Source organism: Canis lupus, chromosome 18, assembly GCF_003254725.2.
Source record: "Canis lupus dingo isolate Sandy chromosome 18, ASM325472v2, whole genome shotgun sequence".
Classification (NCBI taxonomy): Eukaryota; Metazoa; Chordata; class Mammalia; order Carnivora; family Canidae; genus Canis; species Canis lupus.
In genome coordinates this window covers 17,858,776-17,878,858 of record NC_064260.1, presented here as the reverse complement: position 1 = coordinate 17,878,858, position 20,083 = coordinate 17,858,776, and the positions used below count along the sequence as shown (strand labels likewise).

Sequence of the window (20,083 nt, the reverse complement as noted above, 5' to 3'; positions counted from 1 at the left end):
TTTCTCAAACATTTTAATACTAAACCAGCTTTGTCCTACTAAATAATATATCACAATAAATGTGTATCTTCACACTCAGTGTGATTAGTATGTTTTTAAAGAAAGTCTTAGTAACCCTTAAAACATAACACCCCGAAAAATAAGGCAAAATTAATTTCTATCACTTAATTATACCTTGAAGGAGATAAAGGACAAGAAGCCAGAAAAAGATGACTTTTGATGTTACTTGTAACCACCACCGGAAGAAAAAGGGAAAAAACACAACTCGAACAATTCCCTTTCTAGTCAGAGAAGTCCAAGGACTTTCAGGTTTTGCCTTAGCAAATGCAGACCCTGAAAAAAGTAAAATAAAATGACAGAGTACATTTATCATTCTTTAATTTCCTTAGAGAAAAAATTTCAAAATGTGAAGAACAAAAAACCATGTATAATTTTATTTTGCATTACACTGTGAGTGAGAAATGCCCAATTTTGAGTAGTGGACAGGTTTATAAACATTCTCACGCTACCATATTAATATAAACTCAGGTACTCCAGAAAAAAACCTATTTTTAACTGAAATAACAGCAGAATCTCTCCCACATATTTTATAAATGTAAGATGAAGTTCAAATGTAAGCTCCAATTAAGAATTAAAAATTATCACTTTAATTTTTTATAACCAAGCCATATAGCTTGCTAAGCAAACACAAGCTGGTTTTCTTTTATTATTATTTCTTGGACTGATTTTTATGGGAGTACAGACTAGTCAATGGTATTTAAACACCTGCATTATCTCTTTCTTATACTATTCCCACCTTCACTTTATGCTTACATTGCTTTTATTTCTACAAATCTGTATCTAACCCACTTCGAATTGTTTCTTCAAGGTCAATTTCTAATTACATTAAGCTTTTATTTATTTAAGACTCACCTCTTACAAGATCAACATCTATGAGGTCTGGTTTCACATGCGCTGTTTTCTTTGGTTTATTCCTTAAACCCTATAATATATTAAAGTAGTACTGGTAAGAGAGTAGATCTCAGAAGTCCTTGTCACAAGAAAAAAAAAATCTTTGTAACTGTGTATGGGGATGGATGTCAACTACTTATAGTGATATCATTTCTCAATACATACAATATATTTCTCAGTACAAATACTATATCATGTTGTATATCTAAAAGTCAATATAATCTTATAGTCAATTATACATCAATAAAAATAGTATTGGAATTCAATATATATATCTTCAAATTTAGAATAATAGAAGATAAATTCTAAAGATTTCAATTAAAAAACTTTAAGTAATTATAATGAACAAAAATATAAACACATTATATATTTGTTACAATTGGAACATAACTTTAGTATTGTAATAAATTTTATTACTTCCCAAAAGGATAAATTTGGGGATGTGTGTAACAGGAGAGACCTGTTTATTACTAAAAGTAAAAGTCTAAAACAAAGACAATCACTACCACCCAACTAGGATGTACAGTCTGAGATGGTCCATGAGACTGTTTGGGGCCCAGATATGCATAAGAGAGGCTGGCTGGGAGAGCAGTGGCCCTGAAAGGCCCTCAAGGGGCCTTCATGATGCTGGGGCGTTTCTGCAGGAAGCAGTGGCTCACAAAGCTGGGATGCAGACTTCTCAGCTAATGCCAGTAAGTGGGGGTGGAATTAGCTAAGACCCAGAGAGGATGATGCCCATCTCAAGGTGGCCACTATGTTCACATGCCAACCACTAACGAGACCACAATGCAACCTAATCACCTTAGAAATCAGACGCCATGCCCAGGCGGAGCAGGATGAGGGAAAAGCAGAAGTCACGAATTGAATTAGTTTAAACTCGGAATTATTGAACATTAAGTTTCTGCCACCAGTGGAGGTGGGAATAGAGATAGAGATCAAAATCATCGGGGGAAAAAAATCACACTTAAGACTAGGATGTTAAGAATTAGAAGAGCTTAGGCTAAATTCCTTAGGGGCCAAGTGCTGAGATATGCTGCAGTGTTTAGATGATTTGTTTACTATTCATTTAATTCATCAAGTAACTGCAGTAAATTCTGTTTGGTCCTGATCCAAGTAACAATGACCCCTACGGTAAATTTTTAGTTAAGGACTATTTGCATCTAAAACAAATAAGAGGAGGCTATTTGAGCTCAGAATTAACTGAGATGTTTAAACCAAAAATGTTTCCTGAAATCAAGAAGAAAACTACTGAGAGGTACAAAAACAGAAGAAAAGAGGACAGAAGACAGAGCCATGGTAATTTTAAATATAGCCAATTCTCATATTAACAGATCCTGTATTTGCAAATTATCCTACTCACAGAATTTATCTGTATCCCCCAATCAATACTTGCTGTGCTTTTGTAGTCATTTGCAGTCATGTACAAAGTAAGAGTGGCAAAAATTTTGAGTCACCCAATGTGCACATTCCCTGGTGAAGTCAAACAAGGCAACAATCTGCCTTCTTATTTCAGCTCTCATGCTGAAAATAAGTATCCTTTTCACAGTCAACTTAGTGCTGGGTTTTGCTTTTTTTGGTACTTCTTTTTGGTAATTTTGTTGTTTAAAATGGCCCTCAAGCACAGCACTGAAGTGCGGTCTAGTGTTACGAAGCCCATGATGTGCCTCACTGAGAAAATGTAATCTAGATAAGCTACGTTTGGCCATGAGTTCAGTGTTAATGCATCAACAATTTATATTAAACAAGGTGTTTTTCAACAGAAAAATACATAAAACAATGATAGGTATCGATCACTTGACTTGTGACTAGAGGTGGAGCAATGGTCAGTATCTGTTAACTCAAGTGTTCATGGTGACTTTATAGAATGTAACGCCTGTGAGTAATGACTGCATCTGTACTTCATTTCCCATTTTATTTATTTTTTATTTTATTTTATTATTTTATTTTTTAAAGATTTTATTTTATTAGAGACACACACACAGAGAGATTGAGATAAAGATTTTATTTATTTATTAGAGACACAGAGAGAAAGAGAGAGATTGAGAGAGAGAGAGACAGAGGCAGAGACACAGGCAGAGGGAGACGCAGGCTCCCTGCAGGGAGCCCGACATGGGACCTGATCCCAGGACCCCAGGATCACGCCCTGGGCCGAAGGCAGACGCTAAACCACTGAGCCACCCAGGGATCCACTCATTTCCCATTTTAATGTCAGGATAGTGGCTAGCAGACTATGAATCACTCCCAGTGTTTTGCACATTGGAAAAGCAATTCTAATAATATATACACATTTAAAGCAAAATTTCATTAATAGAACATTGTTTAGATTTGGTATGAAATCTAAGATTTAATCTTTATTACTGTCAACAAATTTGAAAACAGTAACATATTTTGATTTACTTCTACATTATTTTTCTAATAATTTTAAAATAATCTTATTGCCAATGTTTTATGACAAATCTGAAGCTTAACTTATTGCTGTATACCTAAAATTTTTATCAGGTTGTTTTAAGAACTTAAAGTCCTTATGAAAGGAACAGTAAATTATCTTGATTTATGCAATTGTGTTGTCTTTCAACATGTTCATTCTTCTTGACCTTTTTCGTACATGGTTCATTTCCTATTTTATATTTTATTAAAACATTTATTTTGAGCTACATTGTAGAGTCACAACACAATTGCCATTTTCATTTTATTTTATTTCAAAGAGAGAGCGAAGCAGGGTCTCGGAGGGAAGCAGAAGGAAAAGCAGAGAGAGAATCTTAAACAGGCTCCATGCCCAGTGCTTGATCTCACCATCCTGAGATTATGAGCCAAAATCAAGAGTTAAATGCTTAACTGACTAGGCGCCCCATATATATGTATCTATTGATCTATTTATCTATTTACTTATATTTTTTATAATTGCCACTTCTGATAAAACTCCCTTCAAGGTAACCTATCAGAATATTTAGAGGGTTTAAAAAAAGAAAAACAAAGAAGAATTTCATTGATAAATCTCATAACATTTATAATTTTAATCACAAAAAAGATATTAGTATTCATATGTAAGTATTCATAAAATCAGTTTAAGTAGATATTTTAAGTTGGAAAATTTTATTTTTTATTTAAAAAAAATTTAATAGATTTTACTTATTTGAGAGAGAGAGTGAGAGATACAGAGAATATGAGCAGGGTGAGGGGCAGAGGGAGAAGCAGATTCCCTACCTACCAGGCAGCCCGATGGGGGGCTCAATCCCAGGACTCTGGGATCACTACCCAAAACAAAGGCAGATGCCTAACTAACTGAACCACTCAGGTGCCCAATAAGTTGGAAAATTTTAAATTGGTTTAGAGTAAACTATATTCACACAAAATAACATAGCTTTCAGGACTAACTATAATTATGGACCATCAAAAAGTTTAAATGAACAAAAAATGAAAACTAAGTTCAAAAGAAAAGATTTTAATAACTAGTGATTAAATTAGAAAGTAGAAATAATCAGACACCACAAATACAATTAATCTGTAAGAATCTAAGTAATATATTTTTTTTTGGATATACACTTAAAATCTTACAGTACATTCCTAAGGCACAATAATACAAATTGTATGAAGTTCTGAATTTTTTTTTAAGTTCTGAATTTTTAAAAATCTGTAAGTACACAGATAATGTTGAGCCAAAAAGCTTACAACAGCTGTTTAAATTTAGAAAGTACTTCTGTTCAACGATGCAGGCTTCCCATGCATGGAGCTATTATAATACTGTGACTCCTACCAAAGGATGTAACTATCAGTTTCACTTTCCAGAAATCCTATTTAGTTTCCCCCATCCTGTTTTTCCTCTATAATGACTTTAAATAGCATAATTCTTTTTACCGAGGCTATACAATTCTAGTAAGTACTAACACTGGGGGGAAATTCCACATTTACTTCTAAATTTGGGTCAAGGTGATCAGGGAATGGAAGTTTTCAGGTATAATTTCTAAAATGTTTAAGAAGAAAATAATTTGCAACTTACAAAAAACCTTAGCAATATCAAGTAAGGGTCTTCAATTAAAAAAAATAAACATATCCAAGAACATGTTTTCATGGCTCTTTTGTTTCTTTAGTTGCTGATCACTGCTGTGACATACAGACAATCCATTAGGGAGGACAAATTCACTGCATTCCGCAGAGTCTTCTCTGGGGCAGTGTTTTGGGTTTCTTTTGAAATCAAATATTAATACATCACAGTAATTTCTCTATCTCCCTTAGAATAAATGCAAAATTATTTTGCAATACAAATAACTTGCCTCAACTAAAATGTTTAGCAAGAATGGAATGTTTTAGGCTTGTCAACAAATAGACCCTGTTATTTAATTCAAAATAATAAGTGTTAACTTTAATACTTTTTAATTCTACAATTACTATTATAAAATACTATCTTTAAAGGAAGATAGATTTCAGAAAAAAGCTATAGTTCTCCAAGTTCATCCTGTCAGTACACCCAGGAAAGACTAATATAATCCTCCGTTACCCTAACCTCTGTTTCGGCATTAAAATAGTTCCAAAAAGTGAGGAATGTAGTGTTTTGTGATGAGCAGCTTAAGAGGTTTCAAGGTATCTTACTAAACCCGCATGCTGCTCTTTGCTTGCTTGAGGTATTTTTACTCTTCATGATACTCTTGCTAGACTACTGTCTCATGGATCTCTCACCTCCTTCACTTACATCTCTTCCTTTACCTGTCCATTAAATGTTGATGTTTTGTAGGTTCCATTCTCAGCTTTTTACTGTCATCACCCAGTGTAAATCTCCTCACTCCTAGAGCTGCATCTACATAATGTTATAATAAACAGAGCACACATATACACATATGCATGTATACACACGCACACTTTATTCCCCAATCTCTTCTCCAAGTACCACCTAAATATTTCTAAAGCACAATTTTAAATCTGTTCCTCTTCTAGTATTTCCCATACCACTTAGTGCTGCCTGAGTGAAGTTTCTAAAACATAAATTTAATCAGGTAACTAGTTCTGCTTAAAATCCTTTAATGTCCCCCTCATGGTTTTCCAGATTACATCCAGACTCTGGGGTGAGGCAGTCAAGCACCTGCACTATCTGACTCCTATTTTCTTGTAAAGCTTCCCGACTAGCTGCCCCAATCTCCTTCCTCCATCCAACCTATTACCTACCAAGCTCCTCAAGGATTCCTTAGTCAATCATGCTCCATCCTTCCTGCATGTTTATTTCTATATGCTCTTCGTTCTATCTGGAATGTTTTCCTCATTCTCCCTAATGTTTGTCAAACTCAGCTCATGAGTAACTTCCTCTGTGATGTCTTCCCTAACCTCCTCAGGGCTGCCTCCCCCTGCACTCTCCAGTAGAGGCCTACATATCCCTCCCTTAACTGAACTGATCTCATTTGTAATTATGAATCTCATCAACAAAATTGTAATACATTCCATCTTGCTGTCCTCAGGATTTAATCCTGTATTTAACACATAGCAGGTGCTTATAGCAACTTTAACTCTTCCTGAAAATACTTTAAAGATTAAAACTGACCAATGGCAAAGAATCTTGCTCTTTATTATAGACGACTAAGTTGTCTAAACACTGAGATTTTTTTTTGAGACTTTTAAGAAACAATAGACACTGGTTTTCAATCTAATATAAACCTTTTCATACAAAATAGAAAATGTCAAGCAACTAAAGTAACATTCTTTGGGCCCAAATTAAATTTAGCTCGTGCAGGAACACACAGATTAGTATTATCTATGCAAATGAAAATATAAATCTTATTATCAAAAAGGAGCAATTGCTGAGAAACAGAACAAATTTAGTTTAAAAAATAGTTTTCATGCTAGCAAGGTAGCCTATGAGAATGTCTTACCAGCATAAGTGATTACATGTTCAAGAAGAAACCACCTACTACAAAAACATTTTAATTAATGCTTTACTTTCCTAAGTTCTTTTAAAAAATGACCAACTCTTCAGCAACTCTACTTGCGTCCAAGTCATTCTGTTAGTAGCACCAAAAGCAGATCTCAATGAAGCAGAGCGGCATTTGACAGGATCACTCAGGCGGGAAAAGTCCTGAAACACTTACCAGTTTAATAAACTGTACAGAGCAATGACAGCATCAAAAGGGAGGAAAAGTAAACTAGAAGTATAAGGTGACAAGTGAAAGGGAAAGAGAGCTGATAAAAAATAATCATTAGAAATTAAATTTTAAAAGATAGAAAGATGATAAAAAGCAAAAATAAATAGATCAATCAATCAATCATCAGAGGTAAAGACACATGATTATGCCAGCATAAGAGTTTACCTCTTTGTTTAAAAGTTTGGATAGAATAAGTAATATTCATACCTTAAAAGTGTGTGGAAAGATATAAAATAAAAAGTGGTTAATAATTAATTTATAGAACTGTTTCAGGATACACAAAATGAAATAAATTTGTTACCTTGATTTCTCTTTGTTCAACAGATTTTTCCCATATTTGTTGATCATATGCTCCAATCTATGAAAAATAAGATAAAACACTGCATTAAATGATCATTGTTGGTACCTTTCCAACAGGTATAATTCTGCTTGCATTATAAGCAACTCAGCATTCACTCAGCACAGAGTAGATTTAGCTTTGTCTCAGACTTCAGTGATCAATATTGTACTGCAGTAGTTTTCAAAGGTACAACTTCAGGACCAGAAGTTTTAGCATCACCTGAGAACTTGCTGGAAATGCAAACTTTCTGGCCTCATTTCTGAATCAGTAATATGGCTGTGGCACCCAGCAATCTAGGTTTTAAAAATTCCTCTAGATGATTCTGATGCACTATTAAAGTTTGAGAACCACTGCCCTAGGGAATCCTTTATTTTAAATAAACACAGCTCTGGTACCTTCAAGAAAAAACTACCAATAATACATTCTTTATGGAGTTATTTTTTAAAGAAAAAATACAAATGTTCTACAGAACTAAAAATTCATAAACATGTAGATCACAATTACCACTTGGGTTATGGTTTAAACTGATAAATAAATCTTGAAAGTGATTGAAGATGCAAGGTAAACATCAGAAGTAAAATTCCTTTTAGCTTCTATACCCATTACTCTCAGATGCTAGAAAGTTCTCTGATCTATACCTTCACCTGGGTAGGATGAACAAACCATTCTTACTGTTTGTCTCTACTTTCTTTGCTGTTAACACCTACTGTCCTCAGCACCTTAATTCCCAATGTTCAACAGGACACTGAAATGGATCACTAGCTTATAGTTTTAACTGAGGATTTTCACTTATAGTGTTAATTGAAAATTAGAATCCTGAGAAATTAAAATTATTTCAGTTACTTACAATTAAGAGATGAGACAGAGACCAGAGACAGGCAGAGATATTATGAGGATATTCAGGCAGAGTATTTTCTGACTTATAACATCACATTCCACCCAAAAGTCCTTTTATCTACATGTTTTTAAAAATCTTGTTCCAAGAAATGAGAAACTGAGAATCCAAGATGGTTTAAAGACAGACATGAAGGAGGTAGAATAAAATGATTACATGACTCCATGGTCACCTTCATTTTGATTATTCTCTCTTATACACACTATCTTATTCATACTAATTTTTCTGATCCTTTAAATCTTCTTCTCTTTTTCATCACTTTCCTGTAACTCCTTTCTTATTTTTAAAATCACTTTGTAATATAATTTTCCCTGCAAATTAAAATCTTAGAACACCTAGGCCAAGACACGGACTGAACAACTTACTTATATGTAACCGAAACTGCCATGAGTCTCTATAAAGCAGGATAGATAAGCAATAACCAATTGTTTGGACTTAATGGCAGAGCTGACCTGCTCTAGTTGTCAAGTGACTAGTTGTCCTTTACCCTCTTAAATTCTGAATTCAATTAAACGATCATCTTCTTTAAAATCAGAAAAGGTAAGTACGGGGACACAGATTCCACAAGAGCAATTCTGCTCTAACTTGGTAACTCAGAAAAACTGGGTTTAATCCAATCAAAATTTATTTTAAAAATAAATTTTCTATTTCAATGGCACTGCATATTTTTTAGTGGAACAATAACCCAAACTAATAAAGAACAGGTACCAATATGTTAGTTTTTTTGTTTTGTTTTTTTTTTTTTTTTTACAAAATTTTATTTATTCATGAGAGGCAGAGGGAGAAGCAGACTCCCTGCAGGGGAGCCTGATGTGGGACTCGATCCTAGGACCCCAGTCATGACCTGAGCCAAAGGCAGATGCTTAACTACTGAACCATCTAGGCCCTCCATGTACCAATACGTTTTAATAATCATTTGGGCAGTATTTTGTTTTCATGTACAAAACAATGCACCAAATTTTCTTTTAAAAGAATCATATTTTTATTTCAAGATGACAAGAATATGCACATGGAAACATATGCTCCACAACCTTAACATCAAGGAAAATAAAATAATGCATATGCAAAAGACCAATGAGAAATGCACGTCAATCCTTGGCCTAACCAGGTTTGATGCAATCCCAGCATGGTACTCTATGGCCCCAGGCTTAAAAGGGTTCAGAAAGTCTAATAAATCTTGCAGTGAAGTGGTGGTTAAAAGTGGAAATGCTTTTTGAAGGCTGAGGTATTTGTAAATAGCAGAATGTAACCAAAAAAAACAGGACTGCTGGTGAGGGATATTCCTATAAAAAGGATAAAGATGGTTTTATTTTTTGGAGATTCTGTTGTTTCTTTTTCCTCCAAAAGATTTGGTGGATTAGAGGAAGGACAATTTTTACTGTAATAGAATATGGGATCTTAATCTTTAAAAAAAAAAAAAACTAGATAAATGTCACTTTCAGTTACAAGCAATTAAATGTCTCTCCACATGGAGACATCGGTTTTCCTTTGCAGCACACATTTTTTATTTTAAAAATACTACCAGATGGACTCTTCCGTTACATAAGCAAATAGACTACTTTTCTTGAAAAACATTGTGATGGTGCCATGAACCTACATGCAGGTGCTTTACATGGTCATAGCTCTGCTTAGTAATGCATAGGCCATTAACAAATTACTCTTAAATATAAACTCAGACTGAACTGTGTCTGAAAACTGTTTGTTTATTGGGATGTGTGTGTGGTAAGAGGCCTCATGAAATCAAGGTGCTGGCAGAATGCCAGAAAGGACAGGGAAGGAATTCAAAAGACTCCTTCTGATCTATAAAGCCTCATTTGATTCCACGATGAAATCTGTCAAGATAGATCAGAACACCTGTGGCTGAGGTCAAGCTCTTCCCCTGAAAGAAACATGATCTTCTGGTCAATCATTATAGAGCAGGAAAAGAAGTGAAACTTAAACTGAAGAAGAGAAGAACCATCTGCTCAAGACTTAGGGTCAAGGATAAAGAATAACTTGCAGAAGTGTGCTTACAAAATTAAACAAGTAACTCAACAAATTTTCTGAAGGGTCTATTTCTATTCTACCTCTGACACAGAGACACTTGGCAGACTCTAAATCACTTAAACTTGAAATTCTTTCTCTCTCTCTTTTGTATTTCTTCTACATAAAATTAAATCATAAAGCTGAGTTCAATCATAGTTCTCTGCAAAAAATCAGGACAAAAAATTACCTTATTTTTTAAATGACATACAAAAGATTAAAGGAATCCTGGCAGTAACATTTGTCTAACAGAACAGAAATTTTATTTTATTTTTTTTTATTTTTTATTTTTTTAAAGTTAATTTTTTTTTAATTTTTATTTATTTGTGATAGTCACAGAGAGAGAGAGAGAATGAGGCAGAGACACAGGCAGAGGGAGAAGCAGGCTCCATGCACCGGGAGCCCGACATGGGATTCGATCCCGGGTCTCCAGGATCGCGCCCTGGGCCAAAGGCAGGCGCCAAACCGCTGCGCCACCCAGGGTTCCCCAGAACAGAAATTTTAAATCAGATAATATATTCTTCTACTGAGAAAAGAATATCATGTAATATTTTGGCATCTTCCATATTTCAGTTACTCCTAACTATTCTCCCCTGCCCCCTACAATGCCTCCACTATTTGGATGTCTAGAAAAGTGCCCAACATTCTATGGAAACAAAAGGATGTATATACAAATAATGCTGTGTTGGCAGGCAGATTTATAAATACCACGGTAATTAGTGTATGAGTAGTTCTATGGCTTTCCGGCCATATTCTTCCTGACGATCTGTTTCAAGGAGTGAAAAACACTGTTTCTCTCATATCATGAGAAAAGACTCTGAAATCTTGATTTACTTTGGATGTGCAGGCAACAGTTTTGTACGTATTAAGGAAGTTCATTCTCAGGTTCCTGGCTATGGTAAGCAATTTTATTAAAACTCTGGTTATTGGGCAGCACCGGTGGCTTAGTGGTTTAGTGCCGCCTTCAGCCTGGGGTGTGATCCCAGAGACCCGGGATGGAGTCCCACGTCGGGCTCCCTGCATGGAGCCTGCTTCTCCCTCTGCCTGTGTCTCGGCCTCTCTCTCTTTCTCTCTGTGTCTCTCATGAATAAATAAATTAAAAACCTTAAAAAAATAAAACTCTGGTTATTACTCCCTCAGATGCCATGAACACCATAAGCCTCCAGGGTACTCTTACTCAACCAGAGAGGACCTATAGTCAGCTTTTTTCTTTTTTTTAAAAGCCTGGTCCCAGACTAAACACTTTACCCTCTACAAATTCATTGTGTATCTTCAACAGCAGGTCTCACAATCCTATGTTGATCTCTTCCAATACTTCCCATAATGACAGTAAGGACAGTTCTAAATTCCCTTCCCACAGGCTTTAATTCCTAATGACTGTGAGCATTATTACCCCTCCAGGCAGAACACCTAGCCAACTACTTCAACTACTAAGATTGAAGCCACAGATGCAAATATCTTTATTTGCTGTCTTTTCTATCTCTAGTATCTTCCTCAACTATTATTTCTAGTATTATTTCCCTTCCTTCTGTTTTTATAAATGAACTTTGCACCTTTACAGAGGTTAAGACTGATTAAAAACAAACCAAAAAAACAACTGAAGGAACAGCATCCTGAAAGTGGTAAAAATATTTTTTGAAAGGAAAAAAATGAGAAGAAATTGAGATATTATAGTAATACCACATGAATTAAAACGGAATTAAATGAATACTATAGACACTTCCTGACATACTGAAGACTCTCATAAAAGGAAAATGTACATAGTATAAATCTGAAATTAATATAGCTAATGTTACTATTACGTATATATGTAAATATATATAGTAGGTACTTAGAAACATGAAAACCATTAACAGAAATTATCTAAAAGAAGCACACAAGAGAACAATTCTGTTACTTTCTTCTTTGTATTAATTGATACTGTACCATTCCCCACCCCCAATAATAGATATGTACAACTTTTATATGATTCTAATCCAGGTCTGGTGGACTCCAAAGAAATTTGAACTATTTATCTAAGAAATTAATGTTTCTGTCACTAAATAATATCTTTACAGGGAATCATCATCGACCTCTACCTATCATCAGCCTAATTTTTTACCTTTCCGTACACTAAGACAAACAAAATGGGGAAGGGGAGGGAGAGGGAAGGACAAAGGAAACATCAGGAATAAGGAGAAAGGACTGGTAGATAGAAAAAAAGACTTTGTCTCAGTGTCGACCAGAATCAGGCTTCTGAGAAAAAAAAAATTGTAACGAATATGATGGTATCAAACGTACAAATGTTAAAACCTAGATAATTATATGGTGAAATGGGAAACATATATCACTAAGGAATTCCAGAAAAGAAATGTTTGAAAAACAATTTGAAAAGCTACTCTTAGGTAATCTGATTACGGCTTAGGTCATCACATTCAGAACAGCAGTGGTTCAAATAACAAGAGGCTAAAGAGAAGGTGTCTTGCTTCAAAAAGGTAGTTACCAATAGTTTAATTAGATTAAGTGCTTAAATAAAAGATTTAGAGTTCACAAATGTAAATGTAAGCAGGGCAAATGGAAGCCCAGATTTGCACACATATTTTAAGCACCTCTTTTCCTTAGTGAATGAACAGACAGATCATAATATTATATATCAAAGTCCTAATTTTTCCTACTTCTATCATGCTCAGTTTCATTTTTTAGAACCTCATTTCAGAAACTCTAAAAAAAAAAAAAAGAAAAGAAACTCTAAAAAGCAAGCTATTAATTCTCACAAACATCAAATTTAATTCAAAAAGTTAACACAGAGCCCAAATCCCTTCTGAGCTTGGCTCACTCATTAAATATCAGAGGCCAATCATGTGCCAGGACAAATATAGTCTACCTTTGGTAGCAAGAGCCTGTGTTAAAAGCATGACAAGGATACCCTCAAGGCAAGAAGCTAAAGAATCTCTTAAGACAATTTCTCCTTAAAACAAAACCCAAAAAACAAAAAAAGCACATAAAAACAGAGTTGCCTGTAACCTTGCTGATTCTTCCCATCTCTAAAGTGACAGTAAATATATTCTATTTTTTCTGTGACTATATTTTTATACATACATCATCAATTATAAGACCCTTATAGGTAAAGGTCGTGTTTCTTTTACACCTATGACAAGTCCCATATATTTTTAAAAAGATATTATTTATTTATTTGACAAAGAGAGAGAGAGAGAGAGAGAATACAAACAGGGGGAACATGGAGGAGAAGCAGACTCCCTACTGAGCAGGGAGCCCGATGCCAGGTCTCCATCCCAGGACCACGGGATCATGATCTGAGCCCAAGGCAGATGGTTATCCCACTTAACCACCCTGGCACCCCAGACAAGTCTCATATTTTAATAGTGATTTAATAGCTGTACAACCAAAGATAATTTTTATCTTTGAGTCTTTTCTTTTTTTATAAAAATAGAAGCTACCAATCAGAAAATACCCTTTGTTATATTTGGAGTGTTGGTTTTTAATCCTTTGTTCTTATTACCTCAGTTGATTGGCTTTTAATGTTTACTGACAGGAGTAGAAAAGACCCTGGACTATGCAAGAGAAGTGGATTTTCATCCTGCCTCCATCATGACTAGTCTTATGTTACTGGCAAGTTTCTTGAGTCTGAGCATCTGTAAAATAGGGAGAATGAAACATACTTCACAGAACTAGAATGTAAAAAATATGTCTCATATGCCGTTGGTGCTCCTTAAATAGTAGTTCTTTCCTTTCTTGTAAATCAATCTCTCTAAGCCTTAATACCTCATTTCTAAACTGATAAAATTGAACTATACTTAATTTTTATTTATATTCACTAAAGATGATTTGGATGGCCAAAATTTTTTTAAAACTTTTAATTCCAAAGTATAACCCTCAAAGCTTATCAAATAGGTTTTCACTGTTCTTTGTCCATAACTACCGCCATTCAAACAGATTTCTCTACTGAATCCCTGGCAATATCTATGAGTCCTTAGAACTGCTCCTAGAGAGCTTTGTTTCTAACTACTACCTTGAAATCAATTCCCCTTACTTCTCCATTTATATGCTCACCTATCGCCTATTCTATTCTCGTTTCTTCACAATGTTCTATTTTCATCAACATACTGCCCAATGTTTCTGATTGCCCATTGTGCGTGTCCAAACGCACCCCCCCCCCATGCCTACAGAAGTCACTCAAGTGACTTTAATGATGAGGAACAAATGAGGAAGTTGAATCACTTAATTACAGGATATGAATTATGAATTAGGATGATGTCACACAAAAAAAGTGTGGTCCGCGGATGGGGAAAGAGCTAGTGACTCTTCTGAATGTATAACAACTACCAAATCATTTAACCAAATCTTTAATTCTTCTGAATCAATCTTTTCTTAGAACTCTAAAAAACATGAAATGTTAAATCACAAAAGCCTTTTAATTTAACCATTAAAACATTCCTCTATAGTTACAGTGCTATTTGGAGGAGGGGATGACATGGGTAAGTAGTCAAAGTTAAGATACCTTAATTGGAGAAAGAAATCTAAATCATGAAATAATTATGAATAATTATAAGAAAAGAGTGTTTTTGTAGCCTCTTTGCTTCAGCTGCTCTTTATTTCTTCTATTAGTTATTAGCAGAATCATATAATCAAAAGTGTTAACTAGAGAAAAGTAAAAATAAAACTTTTTAAAAGATTAAAATCTTTGTGGGGGGAATACATATCTAGCTAGCCTCTGACATTCAGACAGAAATATCAAAGTCTGAAAACATCATCTTATAGATACTAAAATCTAGGTAATTAGCAAAGATTCCATTAATTATAAATAAAAATGGTTAAAGCCATTTAAAAATGTTCCCACATATTCTGTCAATTTATGCATCATCTAAAATTACACCCTTTCCTGCATTAACCCTAAGACTAGTGTATTACAGGTCCATACATATAATCAAATCATGAATCATGACCAAGTTCCTATCGCCTAGGGAAAACCAGTTAATGGTATAGTAAAACAATGACTCAAGTTTAGAAAAAAAGTCTAGAAGAGTGTTCTTTAATTCAACAAAAAGAAACAATTAAGTTAGAGCCTGCCCCTAAGAAGTGCCAAATCCAAAGGAAAAAAGTTAGAGATTTACTTATAATTCAAAGCAGAATCAAGTAAGCACTTTTGTACTATACAAGTGAGAGATGGTCTGGAAAACAGTAGTGTTTGTGAAGTAAATACACAAAAATAGGAAACAAACTGAGTATGTGGGCTTGGGGAAGAGACAGAAATGACAACCTCTGGCTAAGTACCTAGGACTGCACTGGTATCATTAACCACGACATGGAATAAAAACAAGATTTGGGGCGTGGGGGGCGGGAGGGGAAGAGGCTGTTGAAGTTCTAAGCCAGCTAGGAATCAGGGCTAGAGTCAAAGAATTGGGAAGGTATGAAAACTGGAACTCAGGAGCAAAAACTCGGCGTTTGGATGATCTGTAGTTAATGATAATCTAGGGAAATAGAAATGATTCAGGAGATCAAGGACAAAATATTAAGAAAGATAAATATCCACTGGGAGAGGAGATGTATCAAAGTCAGGTTAAGAAGACTTAGAAAAATTAGACAAGAAGGAAGAAAAGTGGGACAATAAACTATAATAAAAGCCAAAGGAGGAAAGAGTTTCAAGAAAGGAAGTAAAATTAGAGCTGAAAATACTGAAATGTTTTGAGATGCTTAGGTAGTTAAACATGTTCATGTCAAACAACCTTGATCTCATTTAAATAGGGGGCAAAGGCATGAGCCAAGATATAGAAGTTTGGAGTTTGGAGAATGGGGGACAATAAAAAAGTCTACTGGGTGATGATTGTATTTTTCCCTATACCACTGAGACTAGAATCAGGAAGGGAAGAATCAAACACATGCCTGTATACCCTGCCACCAGATACCTACACTATGCTAGGCATGATGCCATGCAACTGACAAGGTGCCTCAATAAATCTTCCAACTGTATAGTGTCCTTTGCCTTTCTTCTGCCTTTCCTGAACAATCCAGTGCTAATGTCATTAGGGCAGAACCACAGGGGCCTAAAGCAGGGTGTCAGAGTGTCTGACACATGGGTGTGGCTAGGTGTGAGGTATCAGCCCAAGTGGGGTATAAAGGGGGCCTTGTGGGCTATGGGGACTCAGAGCCTGAGCATGGTGAGAAAGGTAACCACATTTTGGGACAACCCAGCACAGAGAGGGTATTGAAATCTATGCATGGTGAGGAGGACATTCAATTGGAGAATATCCTAATGGGGGATGTCAGAGCCCAAGAAAGATGAATAGGTCTAGAATAAAAAGTGTGAATGGGATGAAAAGGATATCCATATATAGAATGGGATGGCAAATGAGATGAGAGTCTGGTAACACAGGTGGATACTGATGTCTTGATAGTCTGAAAATGTTCACCCCTGTTTATTCAGAAATCTCTACCTATAAAGCTATTAAAGAAATAAAAGATTAGTTTGATGACATGAATACTATATGTAAACAGGAAGGGTTTAAAAATTAAATTATGGCATATTTATACAATAGAATATTATGCTTATTAAAATTTTGTTTAAAAGGATATTCAGTGATTGAAAAAAATATTTTTGGTATGCTACATGAAAACAAGATAGCAGAAAAACTAAATACAATATGATCCTAATTTTGTTGGGGGAAATTCACAAGGTTAACAGTAGGGCAATTGTGTGACTTTATATTTGCCTGCATTTTTCACTTTTCCTATGATAGACATTACTTAAAAAAAAAAAAGATTAAAAAAAAAGATTTAAGAGAGCAGTGATAAGGGGAAGGGGTAGAGGTAGGGGAGACAGAATTCTAAGCAGACTCCGCGCTAAGTATAGAGTCAGACCAGGGGCTGAATCCCATGACCATGAGATCATGACCTGAGCTGAAACCAAGAGTCAGATGCATAGCCAACCCAACGACACCACCCAGATGCCCCAACATGTATTACTTTTAAATCATGATAAAATATCAAGAGAAAATAAAAGCTAATATGGCAGTAATATCAAGTGTTAGGCACTGGGCTAGATGCTTTTGAATACATTTCCTTTTTTTTTTTTTTTTGAAATGCCCAGGTGAGTGGTGCTGAAGAGTGAAGTAGAAGTAGGTAGAGCATCTTTTTTTTTTTTAAATTTATTTATTTATTCATGATATATATATATATATATATATATATATATATAGAGAGAGAGAGAGAGAGAGAGAGAGAGAGAGAGAGAGAGAGGCAGAAACACAGGAAGAGGGAAAAGCAGGCTCCATGCCAGGAGCCTGATGTGGGACTCGATCCCGGGGCTCCAGGATCGCGCCCTGGGCCAAAGGCAGGCGCCAAACCACTGAGCCACCCAGGGATCCCCCTGAATACATTTCCTCATGGAAAAGTGCTGGGTGCTAAGGAAGCAATTGCCACTGCACAAAACCAATTTCATTAAGTATCATTATGAAAATAAAGTTTTTCCTATGAGTTATAGAATGGAAATCTCAGCTAAGAAGTTATACCTTAATTTAAAAAAAAAGTTATACTTTAATAACAAAACTGTCAAGTCTATGACTGTAAAAGTGCAGAGAGACATCTACATTCTAGGATATAAGGGGGGGACAATGAGTTAAAGAACCAAGATGCTAATATATACCAAGTGGCCCAGAAAACAGCAACATTCTAATGGGACTCTTGTGGCAGAAGGGTAACTTCAACTGCATCAGGTGGTGATGGAAGGAATTCAAATGGTTCACATAGGAAAGGGGGGGAAGGAGGGAAGGGAGCCCAGTAAATGGTTACATGGTGGAACTGAGAGAACTCCAAGTTCTGGATGGCCAAGTTCTTAGGCCATCAGCAGCTTTTTGGCCTCTCGAGCAACCATCAGGAACCAGCCATATGAGATAAAGAAGTTGCCATGGACAAGTCCCCTCTGATTCCTGTTTTCTGTGCCTCCCTAGTTCCCAAGAGATTGAAAAGATAAACCTTCAGAGATTTACTAGATACAGTGTGATTTCAGGGGTCCCTTAATAATCTTCAAATGCCAAGCCCCCTCTTTAAAAGGACATAATCTTTAAGATTAAAAAGCAAGTACCTACTTGATTCAATACCTGTCTCTCATTTATACTTAAGTAAAATCATTCACTGAGCATGAAGAACTGGTATCCTGAAGGCCTGCTATTCTGTGAGGGGCAAGGTGGAGAACCAGGTCTGCGTCATCTGATCCTGCACACACCCCTCTTTCATAGTGATCCAAAGCTAGACAGCTGACTCACGGTGAGCCAATCAGATTCTCTCCCCATTACTAATGTCAGATGAACAAGACAGACAGAGACGGTTGGCTAATAAAGAAAAATAAAATTAAAACAACAAAGCCTTACAGACAAGTTTCTAGAAATTCTCCTGCTAAGGGGCTCAACACAGGACTGCTTTTTGCCTTTCCTTCCCAGGTGTTGGCTGTTGCTGTTGGCGCAGTTGACGTGCGTAGTGAAAACTAGAAGCAGAACACGGTGGTGTTTTTTCCTAGCCCAACTTTAATGAGAACATTGCTGTTAATGCAAACCAACACCACTCTGCATAATTTAAGAAGATTGTTTATTTTCCAACTTGCTGGTACATGGCAGTACATTCTCAGTGGATTTATTAATCAAGGTACTGCCCAATTAATAACCTTTCTCAAGAAGGCATCTTGGCAAAGATAATTTAACTTCTGCTTTTCCACTTAACCTAATCTGGCATCATGAATTATGAAGACCTTCCTTGCTAATGAGGAAAAAAAGATCATTAGTGGCTTTTATCAATCACATGAAATAATTCAAATGTATCTTACTTCATGAATTAAACAGAGGGTCAAAACACATTATCCAGGGTAAATGCTAAAATTCTATTTAATAAAGTTATAACATTAATCCTCAGGTTTTAAAGCTTTTATGGCCAAACTCTTAAAATTTAACATTACTTAATAATTATTTGAATTTTTGAGTAAATTTTATCTCAACAATTTATTAAATAAAATTTGATTTTGTTAAAAATAGTCAAATTATTAAACTATTTTAAACAACTTTTTAAAATAAAGCCCTACCTAGTCCAAGAAAAGGTTTTCACTGACAACACAGGTCATGTAGCCAAACATGCATTTATGAAAGTTGATGTACTCAGTTAAGTAACACTGACCAAAACCAAGCTAGTCAGTATACGTGCAAGACTTCCAATAGGCGAGGCAAATACATTCTGGTGAAATCAATAGTCGTATTAACAATCATTGCTGCTTCATTTACTGAACATTTGCTGTTTCTTCACATACTGCAGTCCAGGCAAGGAACAAGACACAAAAGGCATTTAATGCCATTACCTACAACTATCTGAGTGCCCCACAGCCAGGGGAGGAAAAAGTGGCAGAAGAAATAGGCCAGATTTGGCTGTAAAGTTGGGAGTGGCATCACTATCAGTTAAAGTGTATAGAATCTGTAGTCTACTGCCCCTGGGTTTAAATTCTGGCTCTATTGTGCATTCTCTGTGTGGCCCCAAGCAAACTATCAGACTTCTCTGAATCTTAGTTTCCTCAATTATAAAATCAGGACTATGACAGGAATGCCTATTTCTTAGGCCCATTGTGAAGACTACATGCATGTCAAGTACTTAGGAAAGTGTGTAGCACCCAGTAAGTGTTCAGTAAATGTCACCTGCTCTTATTCACCTAGTACAACACCCATGACAGAGGAAGCTCTGGGCCAACTACTTTACGTATACAATGTCATTTAATCCTCA

The 20,083-nt window shown here is 35.5% G+C and overlaps 1 protein-coding gene across 5 annotated transcripts in view; it reads right to left on the bottom strand.

Moving 5' to 3' along the window:
* The window catches only part of PHTF2 (putative homeodomain transcription factor 2), a 113,621-nt gene that overhangs the window by 46,852 nt on the left and 46,686 nt on the right, over nt 1-20,083 (bottom strand). For 4 of the 5 annotated variants that reach the window (XM_025449382.3, XM_049096415.1, XM_035701396.2 and 1 more), the window contains 3 exons: nt 7,378-7,434; nt 913-982; nt 175-333 (listed from right to left, as the gene is read on the bottom strand). In XM_025449382.3, coding sequence (XP_025305167.1) covers nt 175-333; nt 913-982; nt 7,378-7,434 — 286 coding nt within the window. Of the gene's footprint in view, nt 1-174; nt 334-912; nt 983-7,022; nt 7,077-7,377; nt 7,435-20,083 lie in introns of all 5 variants that reach the window. The other variant, XM_049096417.1, reaches the window with a different exon arrangement.